The sequence below is a fragment of the Gossypium hirsutum genome, chromosome A05 (genome assembly GCF_007990345.1).
Source record: "Gossypium hirsutum isolate 1008001.06 chromosome A05, Gossypium_hirsutum_v2.1, whole genome shotgun sequence".
NCBI lineage: Eukaryota > Viridiplantae > Streptophyta > Magnoliopsida > Malvales > Malvaceae > Gossypium > Gossypium hirsutum.
In genome coordinates this window covers 76,888,632-76,908,991 of record NC_053428.1, presented here as the reverse complement: position 1 = coordinate 76,908,991, position 20,360 = coordinate 76,888,632, and the positions used below count along the sequence as shown (strand labels likewise).

The 20,360-nt window shown below is 37.0% G+C and overlaps 1 protein-coding gene across 1 annotated transcript; it reads right to left on the bottom strand.

Annotated features, from left to right (window-relative positions):
* Window positions 1-17,790: 17,790 nt before the first annotated feature.
* LOC107957051 (uncharacterized) lies at window positions 17,791-19,580 on the bottom strand. Its single transcript, XM_016892481.2, has 2 exons — window positions 18,899-19,580; window positions 17,791-18,036 (listed from the first exon to the last, which is right to left on the bottom strand). Exon 1 carries the CDS (start codon window positions 19,535-19,537, stop codon window positions 18,950-18,952), a length of 588 nt encoding a protein of 195 aa, XP_016747970.1. The 5' UTR covers window positions 19,538-19,580; the 3' UTR covers window positions 17,791-18,036; window positions 18,899-18,949.
* Between the last annotated feature and the right edge of the window lie 780 nt (window positions 19,581-20,360).

Here is a 20,360-nt window from a genome sequence, read left to right as displayed (position 1 = left end):
CACCTTTGCCTTACCTTGAACGACAAGCCTTAACAACCCTTCCTTGATCACTAATCACGAGTATTTCTCAAATTTGCATCAATCTTAATCATTAAGAACTAAACACAAGTGACTCGCAAATCATCTTAAGTCACTCTTAAATCATCCATGACCATTTGGCCAACCTTAACCAATAAAAGTGGAATACTTACCCAAAACCCCAAAACGCCTAAGGAGCAATTTGGCAGAGATCTGAAATCCGAGATTCGATACTAATCCCCTACCAAAACCGATTTAAAACGAGTGAGGGAGAGAAGAAATCAGTACTAGGAAGACCAACTAAAAGAAAGTAAAGCACTTACACAAGAATCGATCAGCCAACGTTGAAGAAAAGTGGCGGCACAATAGGATTTAGGTCAAAAGATATTCAGCTTTAGATAAAGTAACTAGGAGCGAGAAAGAAAAGATTTTGATGAGAAAGGAAGGGAAAAACTCGACACAAACTAAAATAGAAAGAATAAGTGATTTTGACTTTTAGATATTTGAAGAGAAAAGTGTTTTCGGTAAAAAGAAAGGAAGAATTCGGCATTAGCCTTGAATTCCCAAAATCGGCACCTATATATACTATAGCCGAATTTACCTATCCCCAAATTTCCAATTCAGCTCCACTTCTCTACACCTCTCATCTCCTAACTTTTCTCCCTGATAACTCCTTAATCCCTTCCTTAAATTTCTCCTCTAATCACTCCATTCAGAGTTCACATTCAACGCCACTATTGGCCATTTATTGAGAAAAAATAAATCCTTCTTTTGAGCAAGGAGGGATTCGAACCATAAACCTCCTTACCATGCATGTGACGCCACCTCTAAGCCCCACATGTGACTCTACTTGCCACTCCAACACAAGGCTCCTTGTGTCCAATTCCTCATTCATTTATTTAAAAACCCAAACTACTTGCCATCAAAGTACTTTTAATTATTAAACTATAATTTCCTTCACCCCAAAGTTCGAACTCATAACTTAACCAAGGCCTATTATCACATAAATAACACTTGACCAGGAATATTAAGCACACCTTTTATCAAAACCAAAAAAAAAAAAAGAAAGTTCAGGATTTTTGGGGCGTTACAACTCTACCCCCTAAAAGAAATTTCGTCCTTGAAATTTTACCTGATCCAAAAAATTGAGGATATTAATGTCGCATCGCTTCCTTAGGTTCCCAAGTAGCCTCCTCAGCCTTGTGATTACGCCAAAGTACTTTGACTAATGGGACGGACTTCCTTCTCAGTAGCTTAACATCACATCCAATTATTTGTATGGGCTCTACCTCAAAAGTTAGGTCTGGCTCAACCTCGATCTCCTAAACCGACACAACATGTGAAGGATCCGAGCGATACAGTCTCAGCATGAAACATGAAACACGTCGTGGATTTGGCTTATTCAGAAGGTAATTCCAGCTGAAAAGCGACTGGCCCAATCCGCCTTACAACCCAATATGGCCTAATGAACCTTGGGCTTAGCTTTCTCTTCTGTCCAAACCTTAATACCTTCTTCCACGGAGAGACCTTAAGAAAAACTAAGTCCCCCACTGCATACTCTATCTCTCGATGCTTAAGGTCAGTATACGACTTCTGCCTATCCGGGGCCTCTTTAAACTGATCCCGAATGAATTTTACGTTACCCTCAGTATCTGCTACTAACTCAGGGCCCAAAACTTTTCGTTCGCCCAATTCCGTCCAACATGTTGGAGTTCTACACCTTCGCCCATACAGTGCTTCATGCGGAGCCTTCCCAATACTTGTTTGATAACTATTATTGTACGCAAATTCGGCTAATGGCAAATAGTCTTCCCAGCTACCTCGAAACTCAATTACATATCCCCTCAACATATCTTCCAAAACTTGGATCACCCTTTCCGACTGTCCATCAGTTTGAGGGTGGAATGTCGTACTGAAGTTCAACCTATTACCCAATGCCTCGTGTAGCTTCTTCCAAAATCGCAAAGTGAAACGTGGGTTCCTATCAGATATTATGGAAATTGGCACTCCATGCAATCTTACAATCTCCACCACATACAACCTAGCCAGCTTTTGTAACGAGTAATCGATGCGGACCAGTACAAAATGGGCAAACTTGGTTAACCGATCCACTATAAGCCATATCGAGTCTTTCTTAGTAGGCATCAAGGGTAGTCCACTAACAAAGTCCATAGTAATCCATTCCTACTTCGAAAGTGGAATCTTTACTGGCTGAAGCAATCCTGAAGGCAACTGATGTTCCGCCTTCACCTTTTACAAACCAAGCATTTACTTACGAACTGCATAACCTCGCGGTTAAGTGCAGGCCACCAATAAAGCTCACGCAAATTTTGATACATCTTGTTTCCACCAGGATGCATAGCATAGAGACTGCTATGTGCTTTCCGTAGAACAGATTGCCTTAGATCATCGTCTTTTGGTATACACATTCTCCCACGGAAACACAACACTCCTTCACTATTTATCCCGAAGTTTGACGTCTCCTCATTTTCTACTTGTCTAAAATGAGCACTCAAAGTCTCATCCACTAACTGCTGACTCTTTATCTGCTCGACCCACATCGGTTTTACTTGAAGCTCAGCTAACAAGCTACCATCATCCAACAAGCTTAAACGAGCGAGCATAGCCCTCAAGTCCGACTTAACCCTACGACTCAACGCGTCAGCTACCACATTTGCGTTGCCCGGGTGGTATTCAATCATACAATCATAATCCTTCAATAATTCCACCCATCTACGTCGCCTAAGGTTTAGATCCTTTTGGGTAAGGATGTACTTCAGACTCTTACGGTCTGAATAAATTATGCATTTCTCTCCGTATAAATAATGCCTCCATATTTTTAGCGCGAAAACCACCACAGCTAGTTCCAAGTCATGGGTTGGGTAATTCACCTCGTGAGTCTTAAGTTGACGTGACGCATACGCAACCACCTTTCCTTCCTGCATCAATACACAGCCCAAGCCCGCATGCAACGCGTCACTATAAACTGTAAACTCCTTCCCAGGCTCTGGCTGAATCAACACAAGGGCCTTAGTTAAAACCTTCTTAAGCTTTCCAAAACTCTGTTGATGCTTGTTCATCCAATCAAACGGTACCCCTTCCTCAACAACTTAGTTAAAGGTGTAGCAATTAATGAAAAGCCCTCAACAAACCGCCTATAGTACCCTGCCAAGCCCAGAAAACTTTAAATTTTCGACACTAACTTAGGTGTTTTCCAGTCTAACACTGCTTCAATTTTTCAGGGATCCACCTTAATCCCCTCAACTGACACACATGTCCTAGAAAAGTAACCTCCCTTAGCCAAAATTCACACTTACTGAATTTGGCATACGTTGCTTCTCCCTCAAAATCTGCAACACAATCCTTAAGTGTGCATCATGCTCATCCTCATTTCTTGAGTACACTAAGATGTCATCTATAAAAACCACCATGAACCGATCCAGGTAGGGTTGGAGGACCCGATTCATGAGATCCATAAAAGCGACAGGTGTGTTCGTCAGCCCGAATGGCATCACTAAGAACTCGTAATGCCCATAATAATTCTAAAAGTTGTCTTATAAACATCCGCCTCTTTAACCCTCAATTGGTGATACCCCGAACACAGATCAATCTTCGAGAAAATGGAAGCTCCCTTAAACTGATCAAAAAGATCATCAATTCTTGGCAGAGGGTACTTGTTTTTATTAGTTAACTTGTTCAACTGTCGGTAATCGATGCACATTCCCAACGTCCTATCTTTCTTCTTTACGAATAACACCGGTGCTCCCCACGGAGACACACTTGGTCGGATGAAACCTCAATCCAACAATTCCTGAATCTGTGCCTTAAGTTTTACCAACTCTTTCAATGCCATCCGATAAGGGGTGATGGACACCGGAGCTATACCAGGTAACAACGCGATTCCAAATTATACTTCTCTGTTGGGTGGCAACCCTGGCAGCTCCTTGAGAAAAACATCAGGAAATTCCTTAACTGTTCTCAACTCATTAACAGTAGGGCTTTTAGCCTCCATATCGCTAATATAAGCCAAATGGGCTTCGTATCCCTTTCGTACCAACTTCTCAGCCCTTAATGCCGAAATCACATTCGACAGATAATTTTGGCATTTACCCATCACCACCACCTTCTTATCCTCCGTCGTTTTTAACACCATTCACTTTGCAGTGCAATCTAAGAGTTGCTTGGTGTTTCACCAGCCAATAAATACCCAAGATTAAATCAAACTCGCTAAATGGCAGTTCCATCAAATCTGCTAAAAAGGTAACCCCTTGGACTCCTAAGGGTACCTCCCTAAACAACTTATTCACTCCCACTGACTGACCTATTGGAGTTATCACAGTAATCTCATTCGCAGTAATTTCAAACATATCACCCAAAGGTTCAATCTTATTGCATGCAACATATGAATGCGTCGATCCAATATCAATCAATGCAGTGTAAGGCAACTCATGTATAAAGAACATACCCGTTATCACATCTGGGGCATCCCCGTCTTCTCGATGACAAGTAGCATAAACTAAACCTGGCTGCCTCACCTCAGCATGGCTTGTATCTCCACCTGGTGCTCTACGTCTACGTCCATTTCCATTACCGACCCTGGCCTGCCCACGGCCCCTTGGTGGCAGCTGACCACCCCTTGGTGGCTGAACACCACCTCGGCCCACGACTGGCACCTGTCCTGGCCTTCTAGGGCAACTCTTGATCCTATGCTCCATAGATCCACAAGCTAGACAAGCTCTCGTCCTCTTCCAACACTCGCCTACATGAACTTTCCCATAATCAGCACAAGGTAGCACCCCTGGATTAACAGTAGGGGTCCCTGCTCTAACTGGCCCATTAACTCTGGCCCTAGCCCTAGGCCTGTGTCCAACATCAGAAGTCTCAGCCTCCCTTTTATTCTTACCCTTTTATTTTTCTCGATTCAGGCGCTTAGCGTGCTTCACCTCCTCTGCTATCTTTGCTTTCTCTACCAACTCCGAGAAAACTCGCTCCCTTTGTGGAGCTATCAATACTTTGAGGCTATCCATAAGACCATCCTTAAACCTAATGCAACACTCATAGTTTGTTGCCACCATAACTCTTACATACATACTAAGGCGTAGAAATTCCGCCTTATACTATGCCACAGATTTGTTTCCCTGGGTCAAGTTCAGGAACTCCTTCCTTCTGGCATCCACATAACTTGCACCCACATACTTCCCTTGAAATGCAGTTTTTAAGAACTCCCAAGTGACCTGCTCAGGTTGGGTGCCCTCTTTCACTGTCAGCCACCACCGGTAAGCTTCTTCCCTAAGCAGTGACACTGCCCCTTTCAATTTTTGTTCAGGTGAACAGTCCAAGTCCTCCATTATCCTTTCAGTGGCCTCCAACCAGTATTCAGCCATGTTAGGAGCCACACCAGCCACGCCCTTAAAGATCTCAGCCCCATTTGATCGAAGTTGCTCCGAAATTGACCCCCGATTTCCCGTGCCATTATTGGGCCCTGTGACCCTATCCAAAATCCTCAGCATTGCCTGCGACAATGCATCATCCCCTGCAGCCCGATCATACAGTCCAGTCTCAGCCACGGGTGAGGACAGAGCCTCTCCTACTCCAACATTGGGCATATGGCCCGATGTTGACGATCCAGCCCTAACACTTCCACGGTCTCGGCCACGGCCTCTTGCACCTCTTCTAGCAATCACCGTTAATTTACATACTATTTGGTTCAACGTCGGAGCTCAGTGTGCCACACAGCAAGATTTTTTCCAAAATATTGTGATCCAATTCTTTTTTTTAAAACAAACCCAAATAATAAGACCCACTTCACAGCCCGAGTTTTGCAACTTGACTCTGATACCGCTAAATGTAACACCCCAAACCTGGTCTGGACGTTATGGCTAGATTCAGCGTGTCACATTGAAGTGTTTTATCGACAACCTTATTTTCATTGAAGACCCTTCTTTAAAATAAAAACCTTAAGTAAAATATCAGCTTGTGTTTGTTGCTTTCAAAGCGAGGTGTATTTTAAAAAAAAACTATTCCTTCTTGTATTATAATAATTACTTTTTAAAATCTCTTTTTAGTTGCGGAAGCTTTATTTAAAATAGATGATCTATGAAAACTTGTCATTTAAAAATTGAGTTGAGGAAACGTAGTACTTAAAAACAGTTATGGTTTTAAGAAAACCATGTTCTACTTCTAGCAAATATAAAGTATAATAATAAATATAATCCTAATTTGAATAATAACCAGAGGAAAGGCCTTATTACATTCCGAACTGAAATAACTTAAAATACTAGAAATTATAGGCTTAAGAAAACAAGTCCAAGTCGTCTTGCTAGCTAGCCACCTCGGAGTCCCTCCAACTGTCAAACCACTTACTGAGGATCACCTGAGAAAAATAAAAGAGGGGGTGAGTTTTCGAAAACTCAGTTTGTACAACCCTCGGCAAATAGAAAGCATGCAATAGCAAGTCTTTTTGGGCCTGAGCCCAATTCAATATCAGAACAGATGTAAAGCAATCAAATATGCACGAATCCCACCCATCCAACCGCTACACACCATCTCTATCCCCCGATACATACTATGTGGGGATATAAATATCAACCCACCCATCCGATACACTCTAATGGTAGCCCGGTTGTGGTACTACCTTTATTGCAGCAAGCTGCTAATTAGATATTGGGCTTAATAGCCATCGGTGGATCCACGGTCGTCAAGCAACCATGCGAACCTCATAAACTTCTTCCGTTCCATAATTCCCAACCCATATGCAACCTAAATAGAATGTCATATGAATGCAGCAGGTATACATGTAACATTCAAAGATCTTACATTCCATACATAGGGGTATTTTGGTCGTTTTTGCCCTTAGGGGCATTTTCGATAATTTCTCTTTATTATGGGTTTATTACTTACCTTGGCCTGTTAACAAGTCTTCGTTAGCTAAAGTGAACAGATACTATGCACTAGGTAGGATTCCAGAGAAGAGGAGGTGAGTCATCAAGACCGCTTAAGTACCAAGCTCTCCCTAGATCCAATCCTAGACATGCATATACCCATTGCCACACCTTAACCTTATTACTCGTGCACGGTCGCAATTAATTAATTATTTAAATGCCTAATTGATTAGTTACTAAAAACTGGGTCCACAACCCCATACTAAACACTAACAGATCCATACTTATTCATTTGGCCCTTTTAGGCCCAATCTCATTCATATGGCCCATCAGGCCCAATCACATTCATAGTCATGCAATCATATGATTTTTCATCACATAGTATCAAATTGCAAATTTTGCCTATTATGGGCCCTACAGTCCATCGGGCCCATTTAGCCCATTCTGGCCCGGTTGGCCAATACACGGCCTAAGTCCATGGAATCGCTCATGGGGCCTCTGATAACCTATTGGTTTTCCCCTTACGAGTGTTTGCGCACATGTAAGACTATTGTAGCCAAACTTCCGGCTTTTCGGCATTTTGAGATTTGCCGGTCTACTGTGTGTGTGCAGTGTATGTACACACCTGGTACTAAAACGTGTCACGATCTCCTTAGCCACAAACCTACAGATGATGTCACTCAATGATTAATCACACACTTATCAAATACGATCACCAAAAACTGAAAATCTCACCTTTGCCTTACCTTGAACGACAAGTCTTAATAGCCCTTCCTTGATCACTAATTACGAGTATTTCTCAAATCTGCATCAATCTTAATCATTAAGAACTAAACACAAGTGACTCGCAAATCATCTTAAGTCACACTTAAATCATCCATAACCAATCGACCAACCTTAACCAATAAAAGTGGAATACTTACCCAAAACCCCAAAATACATAAGGAGTAGTTCGACAGAGTTCTGAAATTCGAGATTCGATACTAATCCCCTACCAAAACCGATTTACAAAGAGTGAGGGAGAGAAGAAATCGGTACTAGGAAAACCAACTAAAATAAAGTAAAGCACTTACACAAGAATCGATCGGCCAACATTGAAGAAAAAGTGGTGGCAAAAACAGGATTTTGGCCAAAAGATATTCGACTTTAGAGAAAGTAACTAGGAGCGAGAAAGAAAAGAGTTTGATGAGAAAGTAAAGGAAGAACTCGGCACAAACTAAAAGAGAAAGAATAAGGGATTTCGGCTTTTAGATATTTGAAGAGAAAAGTGTTTTCGGTAAAAAGAAAGGAAGAATTCGGCATTAGCCTTGAATTCCCAGAATCGGCACCTATATATACTATTGCCGAATTTACTTATTCCCAAATTCCCAATTCAGCTCCACTTCTCTACACCCCTCGTCTCCTAACTTTTCTCCCTGATAACTCCTTAATCCCTTCCTTAAATTTCTCCTCTGATCACTCCTTTAAGAGTTCACATCCAATGCCACTACTGGCCATTTATTGAGCAAAAATAAATCCTTCTTTTGAGCAATGAGGGATTCGAACCTCAAACCTCCTTGCCATACATGTGACGCCACCTCTAAGCCCCACATGTGACGCTACTTGCCACTCCAACAGAAGGCTCCTTATAACCAATTCCTTCTTCATTTATTTAAAAACCCAAACTACTTACCATCAAAGTTCTTTTAATTATTAAACTATAATTTCCTTCACCCTAAAGTTTGAACTCATAACTTAACCAAGGCCTATTATCACATAAATAACACTTGACTAGAAATATTACGTACACGTTTTACCAAAACTGAAAAAAAAAAAGAAAGTTCAGGATTTTTGGGGCATTACATGTTCGGCTTTAACTTGTTGACAAACTAAGCATCTTGACACAAACTCTGAAATGTCTCGTTTCATGCCCGACACCAGTACAATTTTTTCAAATCATTGTACATTTTAGTACTTCCCTGACGAACAGATAAACAACCACTGTGTGCTTCGTGTAGAATTTTCTGAATAAGCTCGGAGTTTCTTGGTACACAAATTTTATTTCAGAAAATCAAACAATCATCGATCCAATCTAATAATTTGAATTAGTAGTCGACTCGCACTACATTCTTTTAGCTTATAATTCATTATCACACTTTTGAACTTCACAAATTTGTTGAAGAAATAATGGTTTAGTTTTTAACTCGGCTAAAATCGTACCATCATCAGAAAAAGTTAACTACGTATTCATCGCTTGCAATGCAAACAAAGATTTTCTACTCAAAGCATCTGCGACTACATTAGCTTTCCCCAGATGATAATCAATCACTAATTCATAGTCTTTCAGCAACTCGAGCCATTTTCATTGTTGCAAATTCAAATCTTTTTGAGTCATTATATACTTTAAACTCTTGTGATCAGTAAAGGTGTGACACTTTTCACCAAATAAATGATGTCGCCAAATTTTCAAAGTGGAAACAATAGCGGCCAACTCTAAGTCATGCGTCAAATAATTCTTTTCATACAGTTTCAACTGTCTAGAAGCATAGGCTGTCACTTTGCCTTCTTGCCAAACTATTTAATGACGCGTCACTGAAAATCATGAACTCTTTACTCGACTCAAGCTGAACTAAAACTGGTGCTTTAGTGAACAATGCTTTCAACTATTCAGAACTCTGTTGACATTTCTCAAACCATTCAAACTTCACATCTTTCTCTAGTGATTGAGTTATCGGTGTAGCAATCATCGAGAACCCTTTTACAAAACACCGATAATAGCCAACTAATCCCAAAAAAACTTCTAAGCCAACTAATCCTAAAAAAACTTCTAACTTCAGATACGTTTCTTGGTAGTTTCCAGTCAACAACTGCTGAAATCTTGCTCGAATCAACTTAGATACCTTCCGCTAAAACAATATACCCTAAAAATCTGACTTCTTGAAGCCAAAACTCGTATTTACTGAATTTAACAAATAGTTACTTATCTGTAAATGTTTGTAATACAATTCTCAAATGTTCAGCATGCTCAGACTCATCTCGGGAATAGGTCAAAATGTCATCAATGAATACAACAACAAATCTATCTAAATGTAGTCTAAAAATTCAATTAATCAAATCCATAAAAACTGCAATAGCATTAGTTAATCTAAAAAGCATAACAAGAAATTCATAATGCCAGTACCTTGTTCTGAACGCAGTCTTCAACGCATCCGAGTCTTTAACTCACAACTGATAATAACTAGATCTCAGATTAATCTTTGAAAATACTGTTGCTCCTTTCAACTGATCAAACAAATCATCAATTCTTGGAAAAGGGTACTTATTTTTTTAATTGTAACCTTGTTGAGCTGACGATAATCGATACACAATCTTATCGGCCCATCTTTCTTCTTTACAAATAACACTGGTACACCCCCAGGGTGAAAAACTAGGTCGCACAAAACCTCTATCTGTTAACTCTTGCAACTGAGCTTTCAATTCTTTCAATTCTGTCGGAGCCATTCTATACGGAGCTATCGATATTGGTGATGTTCTCGGCACTAATTCAATAGCAAACTTGACTTTTCTGTCGGAGCCAGTATATACGCAAGGTAAGCATCACAACCTTTTCTCACATATTTCTGAGCTAACAATGATGATATCACAATAGGTAATCCACTCGACTCATCAAATTCAATTAGAAGGATTTCATTATTTTGACATTTCAATTCAATAGTCTTTCGCCTACAATTCACAATAGAATCATGCAGAGTCAACCAATCCATACCCAGAATCACATTGAATTCATCAAACGGTAAAAAATCAAATTAGCTAGAAAACAGTAACCCCGAGTCATCAAAGGACAATTCTTGCAAACTTTATCAACTAGGACATACTTGCCTAAGGGGTTCGATACTTTAATCACAAATTCGGTAGACTCAACAGGCAAACTCTTACTAGACACTAAATTCATACAGACATATGAATGAGTCGATCCATGATCAATCAAGGCAATTACATTAGTGTCATAGAGAGAAAATGTACCGGTGATAACATCTGGTGACGACGCATCTTCGCAAAAACGAATAGCGTAAGCTCTAGCTGGTGCTCTAGCCTCAGATTTTGCAGCAGAGTCCTTTGCCATTCCTTTGGTAGTAGTCACATTTATTTCTAGGTGGTCTCCCTCTAGCAGCTGTGTAACTCGATCTTGCATTCTAATATCTATCTTTCTCGAGTAACTCAAGACAATCTCGAATCAAATGATCTTGCAAGCCACATTTGAAACAACCTTTATTATTCATCCAGTAGTCTCCTAAATGTTGTCTACCACATTTTTGACACTCGGGTTTGTTGTTTCTCATACTACCCACACTTGACACTGAAGTAGCCTGAGCTTTAGGACTAGTGTATTGCTTCCTACGATATCTATTAGAATACCCAACCGAAGCTGTTGAATGATTATACGAATCCCGTGATTTCTTTTACTAGAATTGATAGGGTTTATTCATCAATCTCATTCTCGAATCTCTAGCTTTGGAATCAGCTTTTCTCTTTTCTTTGCCCAGTTCCTCGGCTTTGCATGCTTTGTCGACCAACACAAAAAATTCTTTCAACTCTAGAATCCCGACTAGCAATCTGATGTCTTCATTTAACCCGTCTTCAAATCTCTTACACATAATTTCCTCTGTGGAAACACATTCTCGATTATATTTACTAAGTCTCACAAACTCCCTTTCTCACTCAATTATAGACATACGACACTATTTCAGTTCCAGAAATTTTTTACATTTTTTATCTATAAACCGCTAGCTGATGTATTTCTTTCTGAACTTAGCTTGAAAGAATTCCTACATGACTCTTTATCTCGGTACCATCGATATCAAAGTATCCCACCACTAATATGCAGTGTCTCTCAGAAGTGATACGGCACATTTAACACATTTAGCAGGTGTGCAAGATAGTTCATCAAATACTCTGATTGTATTCTCAAGCTAAAACTCGCTCTCTTAGGATCGTCATCAACTGTAGCTCTGAACTCTTCAGCCCCGTATTTTTGAATTTTATTGATAGGTGGCTTATTCAATCATAAATGTTCCATACTTTGAGAAGCTACGGGAACCAGTTGGGGAATAGGTAAGGGTGGAGGTTGCTGAATAGCCGGATTAGTTCAGACAAACTCAGTAAACCACTCGTTCATCATTTGAAAGAAGGCTTCCTTGGCCTCTCCTCCCTAACTACATGATACGGGTCTCGACTCATATTATGCTACTCCGTGAATGAAGGCTGACGCATTACTCTCAACATCATCAGCCACAACTCGATTGGGATCCATTATTACAAGAAAACATGTATTAAATTGTCAGAAGATACCACACTATCACATGTTATGTATGGCATAGATAGCTAGACTCTCACACACGCTACATTAGTCCGAGAATCGACTAAATCGTAGCTCTGATACCAATAAATATAACACCCCTCGGCCATATTCGTCACCAAAATAGGGTTACAAAGCATTACCAACCTTATTATATAATCGAACATACATTTAGTAACACCCCTCACCCGTATCCATTTCCAGAATAGGGTTACAGAGCATTACCGGACTTATTATACAATCGAACATACATTTCTCATACAATTATCAAATTCAAATACTAGTCATTCATAATCATTCATCAAGTCCCTAATACAAGCCTACGAGGTCCAAAACATGCTTTAGAAGTGGTTCGGGACTAAACCGATAACTCAGGAACTTTTTAGAAAACTTAGAAAGTTTTACAAAAAAACAAAGGACACACGCCTGTGTGTCTCACACTGCCAAAGACACACTCGTGTCACAGGCCGTGTGGACATTTGAAATGGGATCACATGGCCGTGTCCCAGCCTGTGTTCGAAATATACCAAAATAAGCCAACTTTCATGGCTATACACAAAACTAACACTTAACGTTTACAAGCCAATTCAAATGGCTAAAATTCATTACCAAAGCATATACCAAAATGACCATAATCCCTATACATGCCATATAACCAAAACATAAGTTCAAAAGTATCAAAGTGATAACTTGATAATGTGATGAGATCTTCGATGGCTCCCAAATCCGAGCTAGCTTCGATATTCACTATAAAACATGAAAAAATAAATAGAGTAAGCTATAAAGCTTAGTAAGCTCGTATGCTAAATAAGTAAAACTTACCAACCAATAATTCAATAATATAAACATCATATATTACAATTCAAATTTGAAGCATAACTTAACATATATATTCAATCCAAAGATTAAACACAATTTCCATCAACTTCTTCGATTCGATGATTGTATAATTCACGTACATACTTGTACAACCTCGTATAAACCTCATACTCATACATATCTTAGATATACTTGTTGAACCATTTGGAATACTATCGGTACTAGGGAATCTCGCATCCTAAGTGTCAATACATAGCCGAAGCTATCTCAATCTCATATAACATATAATGCTCACTCTCGAGCTATCAACAAGTCTGCTCACACAAGCTGGCAGTCATGACGTAACTACACAGGGCTCCTCACACAAGCTGAAGAACACATGCCAGATAACTCAGCCACCAGTAGGACGTATGGACTAGCACCCAAATCACATAACCCTTAATGGCATGTCATTCGTATCCTAATCTATTCCTAAGGTTCAACCGGGATTTCTCAATGCTGAATCTTCGTCAAATATATTCGCAAGGTCGTATTCAAAAATAATTCAATAATAAATCATTTAAAAGACAATTATATTAATGCTTAATAACATACGAACTTACCCCAAATGCAAAAATGATGAAATGAGTCGATTAGTCCAACACTTTGTTTTTCCCCCGATCTAAATCCGAACTTCACTTTTCTTGATCTATATGTAATAAAATTTAGCTTATTTAATTATTGTTCTGTTCAATTTAGCCCAAATTGCATATTATGACAACTTTATACTTTTGCCCCTAATATTTCAACATTTTTACAATTTAGTCCTTAGCTTATAAAAATAAAAATTCATGCAATTTAGTCGCTACCCATGCTATAAAAATTTCATATAGACCTATAGCAGCCCATATTTTTCATTTATTTCACAATTTAACCACAAAATTTATCATTTCACAATTTAATCCCTAATTGGAAATTTTACTAAAAATCACTTTACAAATGTTGTTTATCTAACAATAAGCATACATTTTCTATCATCAAATAGAAAAATAAACATGTATCCATCAATGGAAAAACACTAAACCTTTAACATTTTTTCAAATTAGTCCCTAGGCTAGCTAGATTAAGCTGCAACGATATCAAAAACATAGAAATCATTAAAAACAGGACGAAATCACACTTACATGCATAGGTGATAGTTGGCCAAACCATGAAGCTATTTTAATGATAATTTCCTAGCTTAAAATTTGGTGGATGAACACATTAAGGAAGATAACTCATTTGTTTTTCTATATTTTACTTAGTTTATTTAATAATTTACTATTTTAACCTTTAATTAAAACATTAAAAACACATAATAATGTGTCCAAATATGTCCAATCACATTAAAATTGTTCTAATTACAAAATAAGGTCCTCTGATGTAAGATTCCATAGCTATTTAACACTTTTAGCTAATAGAACACAAGTTTTACACTTTACGCGATTTAGTCCTTTTTATCAAATTAAGCATTTAAACGATAAAATCTCTTAACAAAATTTTCACACATTCATACTATCATACTATAGACCTCAAAATAATAATAAAATAATTATTTCAACCTCAGATTTGTGGTCCTAAAACTATTGCTTCGATTTGACTAAAAATGAGCTGTTACAATTGTTGTCTAGTTTAGCATATGAGATATTCTGAAATGTTTGCATGACTGAGATTTTGTGGCTCAGTGTATGGTTTGTTACCATGCACAAGTATGTGAAGCTCTAAATGGTTTCTTAAGAGTAGAGCTACATTGCTCGGGTTATTTAATTGCTAAATTGTCGTAAGAATTTATTCCTTTACTAGTTATTTTGGGCATGCAATCGGGCTTTGTATGTATTGTTGGTTTATGTATTGCATTTATTGTATTTTGACATATTTGGTATGTTGGACCTGTTCTTTTATTGGTAATTGAACTTTGAATCAAAATTGCATGTTGAGTTGTAATTGTTTGACTGCAATTTTTACTTAAGGGGTCATATTTTGATTCATTGTGTTTAAATGCATGTTATGTGGTGTTTTAGAGTTTATTTAGTATGTTAAATGTGTTGGGTTTGTTTGGTTAGACATGTGGTATTAGTTAGATGTTTGGTATTGGTTAGAGGTGTTTAGGGGTATTTGGTTAGTGGTTTAAATGCCTTTTTTTTTGTAGATTTACTGAGTTGATTGATAAGATATCGAACCCCATATATGTGGTATCGGTACTTTATTATGAGGTATTGGTATATGGATATCTATGTATCAGAACATGTGGTCTTGTAACTGTTTATTTCAATTTTGAGTATGGATATCGGTACCAAAAGGCTAGGTATCCAAACTTGACCTCAATTTTCATTAATTTGTTTCTTGGGTATTATTTTTAACTCGTTCTTGTTGTGTCTTTATTCTACTATTATATTAGTCTCATAACACCATTTTTAAATGAAGAATGTATGCTTCGTGTATAGATATGTTGGGTTGGTTTTATTTGGTTCGAGTAGAGGAGCAACTCGGGGGCCGACAGGGGCCCGACCCCCTAAAAATGAGAAAATTTTCATTTATGCCCTTTAAAGTTTTTAAAATTTTAAATTAATAAAGATAAAATTGCACTTTGGCCCCCTTTAAAAATGATAAAAATTTGTAAAGATATAGATTATTAAAATGGTGAAATTACATTTTTACTATCGTAAAATTTTCAATTTAATTTTGGCAGCCTAAATTTTTTTTTGGTTTCACCCCTAGGTTCGAGGTTACTTTGGTAGCCGATATAAAATTGTGTTTTTTATTGTTTTCTGAGTCAGGTGTTATATTTTCACTCATAAGGAGTTGAATATGAGGCAGAGAATATGGTTAAAGCTACTAAAGGATTATAAGTTGACCATTAGTCACCCAAGTTTTAGCGCGTTCATATTTTAGCCATAATTTTTTTTTGTTAATTTAGTCACTCTTGTTAAGTAAATTTTGCATTTTAGTGCCTTCACGATTAAAATATGTTTAGTCACCAAATAGAATGTTGATGTGACTTGGTCTAATAACAAATTTGGCCCTTAATGTTTACCCATTTTCTTAATTTAGTGTTGATTTTAAAAATTTCAACAAATTTAACCCTCAATGTTTACACAATTTATAAATTTGGTCTTGATTCTAAAATTTTAAAAATATAAATTAAAAACTAAAAGCTAAAAAAATACATAAAAATTCAAAATTTTGTTAAAATTTATAATATATATAATTTTAAATAAAATTTAAAATTTTTGTGATTTTTAAATTTTTTATATATTTTTTTAATTTTAGGATCAAGACCAATCTGATAAAACGTGTAATTATCAAGGGTTAAATTTATTGAATTTTCAAAAGTAGAACTAAATTAAGAAAATGCACAAGCATTAAAGGCTAAATCTATTATTAGACCAAGTCATGTCAACATTACATTTGGTAAGAAAACACATTTTAACAATTGAGAGGCTAAATTATAAAATTAACTTAATAAAAATAATTAAATTAACAAAAAAAAATCGATGATAAACTTAAATCACCGTCTATTACCACAGGACAAAACAACAGGAGGCCCCAAGCATTGATATATAGAAAATCAAAAGCTTGTAAGTAATCAAGGAAGATGTGGCAAAGGGCAATCTGCGGCTTTTATTGCAATTGCAAGAATTACAAGATTGAAAATTGTTTTGATAAGAGAAATGCAAATGATAACTATGCAAAATAAATTTTAAAAGACGATTATTAGGATGATGCCACATCGATAAAGATGGAATTGTAGAAGTAGAGAAAAAGCCTGAGGGAAAAATAAAGAAGCATCGATAACTTGTTCCCATCCTCGCCTTGCAGAAGCGGTGCCCGTGTTCAAAGCCTTCACGACAAAATAAAAATAGAGCCATTATTTTGTTGACAAAATCCAGGGACAGAAATTAGATTCCTTTTAATTAAAGGGTCACAAAGAACATTATGAATACAAAATAATGGCTCACAAAAACATCATTTCCTCGTCCATCCTAGTATCGATGTTCCAAATATATTCCCAATTATATGCTGCCGATTCCCGATTCAGTCGGTTCAACCTAAAGTGCTTCAATTTGGCACTGTCCTCCTATTTGTGGTCCAAAAGGATCTTACTGGACTTAACCAAATTGTAAGTAAACGACATGCTTCACGGAGGATCAATGTTGGAACCGTTTGGACTTCTGTGCTAAGAATTGTTTATACACTCATTTATAGGAAGTTGAGTACAACTTGAAAAGTATGATTGCTGACGTTCATCCATGCATTTGCACATACCAATAATGCAAGCCAAAGCCAAAAAAAAAATGCCTTACCTGTCTGGCTCCCCAAAGATGTTTACATACACCTCTAAGGTTGCAACTTTTCAGAAGTTTCAAGCCATTCATATAGCTTTGTTCAGAACGATGAATGTCTTGGAAAAGGTTCTAATTTTTCTGGAAAATGTAGATGGCAGACAAGTTATTTGGACAAAATCTCAGACAGTTAAGCATGGTAAATTATATTCAACATGCCATGTTTTATTCTTTTTCTTTGACCAAACATGAATTGGATTGGAGCTACTTTTGCTCATGTTTTCCATGATCTAAACCTTGCAACTATGGAAACAAAATTAATCTCAACTGGAGTTTAATCCTAAACTAGTTATGAAGAAATTTTTTTTTTCTTTCACTAAATTCAGGACCATGGGAAGGGGCAGTATGGCTGAGACTATATATGAAGCAGAATACATTAACACGGTAATTTTCCTTCATCGTTAAATAAATGATGGAAAATCTTACATATACAAGACAAATTTCATGACTTTTCTGATCAATCATTTAGTTTGACGGAAACAAACATACAAATTTATGTACCACAAATATAGTAAGGGACTTTCAAAGAAATTATTGAGCTAACAAGAAGTCTTAAATGGGGGCATGAAATAAAACAGGCAAGTAAGGTTGCCGCCACCAGCAATGGAACAAGGAACCAGTCCTGCAAAAACGGAAAAACGAGAAAGAAAAGCTTTTAGTTCACAAAGAATAACTTATAACCAAAATCAAATACTGAACTCGATCACATTTCCCGTAAACCAGCCATATTGTATTTGCAAAAGTTCAACAAACGTAGTTCAAGAGGAAAGCCACTTAACATTTCTTAAGAGCTTGTGAACTGTGAATGTAATTGTAAGACACCAAATGGCACATGTGACCATAAAGGTGCACTAACAGGGAAAATTAAGGTAAAAGTACGGCCCGTTAGATTGCATTTTGCCCCTTTTACTAAAAATATAACAAATTAGTCTCTTTATATCAAAGAACAAACTAGTCCCTTTTATTAATTTTCATCTATTTATATTGTTAAAACTAGCATAGCTAACTAAATAACCAGATAATTGCAAACTGAAACAAACATGATATCAATTAGGAGTAGAAGGACAATTTTACCTATTTTTAATGGAGGGCAAAATGAAATCCAATTCATGTCGTCCATGGTACTTTTATTGGAAAATTGCCAACACAAACAAACATGATATCAATTGAAGAGACGGTTCAAACACTGCTTAAAATTTCTCGTTAACCCATAAATAAAATGACACAAGAATGATTTTCGCTGAATCACCGTGAGCTACCAGAAAAAGGGTATATTGATTTTTCAGATGTACAGAGGAACAGCCTTTGTAGTCAAACTTGAAACAATGATGGGGTTTAACCATTTTTTATCTTAATGAGATCAACATATGCATCTTCCCATTCTACCCAAATCTCAATTCTACAAGTATGTATCTTGGCAAAGAATAATTGAAAACAAAAAACATGAGGTTCAGAAGATTGAAGAAAGGGAAGGGTAATAGTACCCGAATTCACATAGAAGCAAACAGGTCAGCCCTCAGAACAGCCTTCCTCTTTCAAACTGGAATATCTTCAAACTGTACAGCTGGAAACTCCATAGAAAAAGCTCCAACGAAGAACTGAACCATACCTGATTTGCCATTAACCTCAATCCCAGTAACAGGCAACCATAAGAAGAGCTTCTTAGCTTGAATCCCAAACACATCGTGCACAGCCCCGTAACTTAGCTTTCCACTGATGGTTTTGTCATAGTAAACAAGGTCATCAAACTGAACATAGCAGGTGCTTTCCAACTCGATGGTGAAGTCTCCGGTGGATGAAAGGGTGTAAGACTTGACGTTGTTGGGAACGATACCCTTAGGAAGGCCGTACTTTGGCAGCAGATCGTGCACATCAGCGATTGAGGTGACCAACGGACGGCCGTGATCGATTGGTGTGTAGGTAGTGGAAAAGGAGAGTTGGGTTTGAGAGAGGAGGGAGAGGAAAAGAAGGTAGAAGCAGATTGGAGATGCCATTTTTGGGTTGGGGATGAAATTGACTTGGACAGAGTTGAAACTTGGCAGGGAAGAAAATGTGCAATAGCCTTGATATAAAATTTGGTACCAGATGATTCTTTTCACTACCCAAACTTCATGAATTTTCATTTCCTAGTCGGTCGGTTAACCTCGTTAAAATATAACCAAATAACATTTCAACAACCAATCAAAACAGAATAAACTATATTAACAGCACCTAAAACTTTCTTTAAAATTACGTTTTTATCGTTCAACTTTTAAAAATTATACAATAATCATTGATGTTATTAAAATATTATATTTTAATCATTGGTTCATTAATTTTAATAACGAAATGCATGTTAATTATAAGTGTTAACCCCTAAAATATAGTTAAAATGTCATTTTTATATTCTTAAAAAGATTAAATATGAATTTCACCTCTAAACTTAGACCCTTCCTCTCATATTAGTGCCTAAATTTTATATATAGAAAGAAAAAGGAGAATAAAATTATTTGAGATTGAACCAAACTCTTATAATATAATAATTTTATCATTAGTCATGATATTATTTATGTGCTTAAATAAAAAAGGAAATATATATAAAAAATTTTAAGAATTTACAAAAATAAAAAGTATTAAAAAATTGAGTTTCTCCATGGTCATCATCTTCATAAGATATTGTTTTTAAATCTAGAAATAAAAATAAAAATCTTATCTTTATATTTTTCATTTTTAAATTCAATTTCAATAAAAAAATCTAAATCAACTTATAATTTGAAGCACTTCTAAGGAATTGATACCACCATCACGAAAAAAAATACAAACTTTGCATAACATTTGTGATCAACTAGGTATCTCAGTTGGGCGAGGTGAGTATGGGGTTCCATCCTTATCTTCATCCTGAACCCGTTGTGGGTACAAAATTCAAAATCATTCTCAATCCACCACTCACGTAGATCACCAGACCCA

Coding starts and splice junctions, on each gene's coding strand:
- LOC107957051 (XM_016892481.2), bottom strand. CDS start 19,537: ATGAAAATTCATGAAGTTTGGGTAGTGAAAAGAATCATCTGGTACCAA.